This window comes from Silene latifolia, chromosome 11, assembly GCF_048544455.1.
Source record: "Silene latifolia isolate original U9 population chromosome 11, ASM4854445v1, whole genome shotgun sequence".
NCBI classification, from domain to species: Eukaryota; Viridiplantae; Streptophyta; class Magnoliopsida; order Caryophyllales; family Caryophyllaceae; genus Silene; species Silene latifolia.
Window position 1 is genome coordinate 4574243 of NC_133536.1, and position 5839 is coordinate 4580081.

A 5839-nucleotide genomic window follows, 5' to 3' on the forward strand; every position below is an offset into this window, starting at 1 on the left:
TGTGTGGGAAGTTCACAAAAGCACTAATACCATATTTTCGGAACCCTGATAATTAAGGATTAACTTGTAACATTTTGGCGCTGTAATAATGTATATGTATATTAGCTGAACCTATGTTTCGGTACTATTTTAATGTCTTTAGTCTGAACTCTATGAAGAACCACTACTACTCAGTTGTAATATTATGTTTTTCTCTGTTTATTTTTGTGTTTTTTTTTAAAAAAAAAACAAAAAACCAAAAAAAAAAAACACCAAAAAAAAAACAGCTGAATTGTCCGGCTCATTCTTACAACTGAAATTTACAAAGTCGCACTAACTACCAGCTGTTTGATCGCAGATTGTTTTCCTATAACACACAGGACAACTTCAGGAATTACTTCTTACGGAATAAATTTACAAAAAAAAAGGGCACCAATAGCTAATAATGGGAATAACACAAACATAAAAGAAAGTAGAAGACGGACTAAATCCAACATGTGAGCTGCAACAGCGTATGTAAAGGGAAACGTATTATAGGACGTATAATGCTTGAAATAGCCAGTGTTAATATTAATTGATCGGGAAGCTACCTCTTCCAAAGTAGTGGCGCTTTTATAATCCCAAGGCATAAAATGTTAAATCGTAAACTGTGGTTTCTTTAAGGAATTTCGGCTAAATGACCTTAGGGCCGATACAGACACCATAGTTGCGTCCGTCTGCCATGCGGTACTCAGTAAACATGTTTTCCTTAGTTAGGTTTCTAACATTTGACATTTAGTCCTTCAAATAATCAATGTGAAGCTAATCGCATAGAATCTTGTTCCTATCAAATAAACCAACACACATAACCGTTAATCCCTAACTTATAGTTGCAAGCATTTCTTGAAAAAATTGTTTCAATCAACCTGTCAAGTCCCTAGAATTTGTGTGTATACAGATACTAACTTGTAATTTTACAGCCACAGGGATGTAGCTTGTCAACAAGTCACAACCCCAAAATGTATTGGCCTACGTACACCCTTTCATCTATGCCAGTTATGCGACGAACCAGATCTAGAACAACATTTCTAAACACCGACCACTCTGGAATCAGGTATTGTTTGCAATCTACAATTTCGGGGGAGGGGGCGGGGGGGGGGGGGGGGGGGTTATAACAAAGTAAGGTATTAACCCAATTCCTGTTGCTTGCAGTAATGTACCTGAAACACCTCCGCAACCGCGTCCTAAACGACAAAAGAGGACCCAGATTAATCGTCAAGCAAGTAAATTACATTATCATTATGGCATGTATTTTACTTCCAAATTGTTATAAGCAACGACTCTATTAACTCATTTAGAACCTCTTATTATGCAGGGTTACCTGCAGCCCACGTGCTTAACCCATTACCTACAGACAAGTTGAAACTCCCACAAGGTATTATTTGCATAAAATGCAACGCAGTAAAGATTGCATATGAATCGCCAATGTTCTGCTGTGCTGATGGAGCTATACACTTGCCTACAAATGCATACCCGCCTGCATTAGTGCGATTATACACCTCCCCGGATGAGGATGCGGTTCATTTCCGGAAGTACTCCAGAATGTACAACAACCTCTTTGCATTCAAATTTCATTTGTCGGTGATTATGTAGCATCCACTCAGAAAGGTATTTACGTCTTTCAACTTCATGGCCAAATTTATCATAACATACCCACACTGCTGCCCAATAATGGAAAACCAAAGTATCTACAACTATACTTCTATGATGGGCAGCATGAAGCGTTGAATCGTACCGGATGCTTCCCTGAGGTAAGGGGAGATATTGTAAACACGCTTATACAAATTACCCAGAACAATCCTTATGCACGCTTTTTCCGAGCCCTTAGAGAATTACCCATTGATGACAATACCCAAATTAGAATCCATAGAAATACTGTCCTAGACCAACGGGTGTATAATGCACCCACGTCTGATGAGGTAGCTGTTATTTGGACGGATAGTTCTTCGTCTAGCGAGTCTAGCACCCCACACATAACTGTAACTGCAAAGGATAATCAAACTCATCGAATAATGCACTACTATGGCTGCTATGATCCTTTGCAGTACCCATTACTTTTCCCTTATGGGGAATGTGGATGGGTGCAAGGCCTTCAAAAATAACCCCACAAATGTGACCCAAGGAGGAGTTGGTGCTCATAACATAATACCATCTGAACTTAACCTAACCGTTGCTGATTTGTTGGAAGATGAATCTAACCGTATGTCAACTTACAAACATATCTTATTTAATTTTATATTATAACTCAGATAGTGTTATTACAAGTGGCATCTAAAATAACTCTTTGTTTGTCCATATAACAGGTTTAAACCAGGCTTATGGTCCAAAGGACAAGGTCATTTCATGCCGCCGATATTACTGCTACAAGTTGCAAAACCGTCCAGGAAACATGCTGCTTAGGACAGGCCGTTCCTTCCAACAGTACGTGGTGGACATGTATGTTAAAATAGAAAATACTAGGCTAGATTATTTTCGGAACAATCAGGAAACTATAAGGGCTGAATTATACCAAGGGATAATTGATACTGTGGGAACTGGCGAGAATCGTGCAGCAAACATTGGCAAACGGGTAATCTTGCCACCAACCTTTTTAGGGGGCCCTCGGGATATGAAAAAAAGATATTTAAATTCAATGGCTCTTGTGCATAGGTTTGGGAAACCTGATCTGTTTGTCACCATGACGTGCAATGCGAACTGGCCTGAAATTAAGAATCACCTTGCCCCAGGTGAAGAGGCTCAGAATAGACCAGACTTAGTAGCAAGAGTATTCCGTGCTAAGCTTCTGGCGCTGAAGAAACAAATTGTGGATAAGCAAATCTTTGGAGAGGTGGCCGCGTACGTCTATGTGGTGGAATTTCAAAAGAGAGGGCTGCCCCATGTGCACTTTCTGATCATTTTAAAAGATGGTTATAGGCTGAAATGCCCGGCAGATTTTGACAAGTTTGTCTGTGCTGAGATACCATCTATGGCTAATCCCTCCCTTCGTGCGTCTGTACTAAAGCATATGATGCATGGTCCCTGTGGCGAACTTAACCCTGAATGTTCATGTATGAAACATCCAAACACTTTCGGGCGTTGCAAATTCAAGTTCCCAAAGTCCTACACGCCTGACACCACAGTTAATGGTTCTGGATATCCAGATTATAGGAGACGCAACACAGGTGAAACTGTGGTTATACGGAGACAAGCTCTGGACAACAGATGGGTTATCCCTTATAACCCGTACTTATTAGCACTATTTGACTGTCATCTTAATGTTGAAGTCTGTTCAACAATGCATGCAGTAAAGTACTTATATAAGTATATATACAAAGGCCACGACAGAGTCTCTTTTAGTGTAGCGGAAGGAGAGGAACCAAAGCCAGTAGATGAAATTACTCAGTTTCAAACAGGCCGATGGGTATCGCCATGCGAAGCAGCATGGCGAATATTTGGATTTGATCTATTTGAAACGTATCCCCCGGTAATGCCTCTGCAAGTGCACCTACCCAACAAACAGACAATATGTCTGAGGCCAACCGACAACTTGGCTGATGTGATTGCTGATGAGAAAAAAAGCCGTACACCTCTAACTGAGTTTTTCAAGAAAAGTGCAACCAAAGGATGTCCCAAACTGTTGTACGGGGAATTTACGGAGCACTACCGTTGGGATACTGGGACTAGAACCTGGGAAAAGAGAAAAAACAAAGTGATAGCAATTGGAAGACTTGTTTTTGTAGCGCCGGCCGAAGGTGAGAGATTTTTTTTAAGGCTTTTGCTACTACACATCCGAGGTCCTACATCATTTGAGTACTTGAAGACAGTAGACAGTTACGTCTGTGCTACGTTCCAAGAGGCGGCTTTGCGCCACAGGCTGCTTGAAGAAGAGGATGCTGCTGAACTTTGTATGGCAGAAGCGTGTGCAATGCAGATGCCTACTGCAATTCGTCGCCTGTTCTCAACGCTACTAATTTTTGCACAACCAAAGGACCCATCCTTGTTATGGAGCACACACTATGAATCATTGTCAGAAGATTTTTGCTTTCAATTTCCGGACGACCCACTGAAAGTTAGTCAACTAACAGCTCGTGCGGTCGAAAGGTACTTGGAAGCTATGGGCAAGACTCTGAAGGAATTCGGACTGGACCACCTAGATACTTGCACTGATGATGATGTAAGGCGCAACAGAGATATAGTCGACGCTTTGGACGCAGCAATACCTGAAGACTGTACTCTGTGTAAAGAGCTGTTAAATACTGCACAAAAGGAAGCCTTCTCCACCATCATGGAACATATACGCACATCTAAACCAGGTGCTTTTTTTGTTGACGGGCCTGGTGGCACTGGGAAAACCTTCTTATACAAAGCGTTGTACGCTGAAGTACGCATGATGGGAGAAATTGTGCTGCCAACAGCATCTTCAGGTATAGCCGCAGCTAACATACCAGGCGGGCGAACAACCCATTCACAGTTCAAAATACCTTTGGAATGTGACATATCTTTGGCATGTGACGTTCCTAAACAGAGTAGTCTAGCTGCGTTGATCCGAGCAGCAAGCTTGATCATCTGGGATGAGGCGTCAATGTCTAAGCGGCAAAATATTGAGTCTTTCGACCATCTACTTCGAGACTTATGTGATTCCAACCTAATTTTTGGGGGAAAAGTTGTTGTGTTCGGAGGGGATTTTCGGCAAACACTTCCAATTCTACCTCGGAAGTCACAGCGGGAAATAGTGGAAGCCAGTTTGTTCAGCTCACACCTCTGGCCTAAGCTAATTAAGTTTAGCCTTACTGAAAATCTCCGCGCTAAAGATGATCCTGAATTTGCACAATTCCTACTAGCACTGGGTAACGGCGAGTTGCAGACAAAAGAATATGAGAGCATAGAACTACCAGCTGGGATTGTCAGAGTTCTGGACTGTGCAAACACGAATCCAATTGGGGAATTGGCAGCCCTTACATTTCCAGAATTAACACAGGGTACATTTGACACCAACCTTTTTACAAATCGAGCTATTCTAACGCCTTTGAATGATGATGTAGATGCTATTAATGATGCTCTAATTGAACAATTCCCAGGCCAGGCAGTAACTTACACAAGTTACGATTCAATGTTAGATGATACATGTGCAGTTTACCCTTCGGAGTTCATCAACAAATTGAATCCTGGTGGAATGAGTCCTCACAAACTTGTTCTTAAAGTAAATTGCCCTGTTATTCTTATACGGAACCTCCAACCATCATTTGGCTTATGTAATGGCACACGCCTGATATGCAAGCGTTTTTTGCCAAACACCATTGAATGTGTTATCATGACTGGCCAACACAAAGGGGACTGTGTACTGATACCGCGAATCAAGCTACGCCCAGCACCTTCAACAAATTATCCTTTTCAATTCCAAAGGAACCAATTCCCATTAAAGCTGAGTTTTGCGATGACTGTTAACAAGTGTCAGGGCCAAACTTTAAGTCAAGTGGCTGTGTACCTACCACGCCCGTGTTTTTCTCATGGTCAGCTATATGTGGCGTTATCAAGGGCACGGAAGGCGGCACAAGTTACGATGATTGCAAAGCACCGGACTGAAAACAGCACCCGCATCCTTTGTCAGGAATGTCGTGTCATATGAAGCTTTATTCCTTGCTGGAATACTTTCAGAAACAACTACTTAAAGGTAAACTACAGCTGAAAACTCTGCTACCTGACTATTACGTCTATGAACACATTAACAATATACATTTATGTGCGGCAGGGATTTACAGTTTTTTCTTGTATTTTCCAACAGGTTGTCTCTACAATCTACACTGAAGCTGTTCATTTGGAATTCAAAGATTTGCAAACACAC

At 41.6% G+C, this 5839-nt stretch overlaps 1 protein-coding gene across 1 annotated transcript; it reads left to right on the forward strand.

Annotated features, from left to right (window-relative positions):
• The first annotated feature begins 977 nt into the window (after positions 1-977).
• LOC141612785 (uncharacterized) lies at positions 978-5623 on the forward strand. The gene is made up of 6 exons (XM_074431536.1): positions 978-1072; positions 1171-1241; positions 1334-1393; positions 1612-1975; positions 2064-2218; positions 2322-5623. The coding sequence occupies exons 1-6, from the start codon at positions 978-980 to the stop codon at positions 5621-5623; spliced, it is 4047 nt and encodes a 1348-aa protein (XP_074287637.1).
• Positions 5624-5839: the final 216 nt, after the last annotated feature.

What these genes read in the sequence shown, in the direction of transcription:
- LOC141612785 (XM_074431536.1), top strand. Translation starts at nt 978, where the DNA reads ATGTATTGGCCTACGTACACCCTTTCATCTATGCCAGTTATGCGACGA. An exon ending in GATAGTTCTTCGTCTAGCGA is followed by an intron (nt 1,976 to 2,063) that starts GTCTAGCACCCC and finishes GATCCTTTGCAG; the next exon opens with TACCCATTACTTTTCCCTTA. An exon ending in GTTGGAAGATGAATCTAACC is followed by an intron (nt 2,219 to 2,321) that starts GTATGTCAACTT and finishes TCCATATAACAG; the next exon opens with GTTTAAACCAGGCTTATGGT.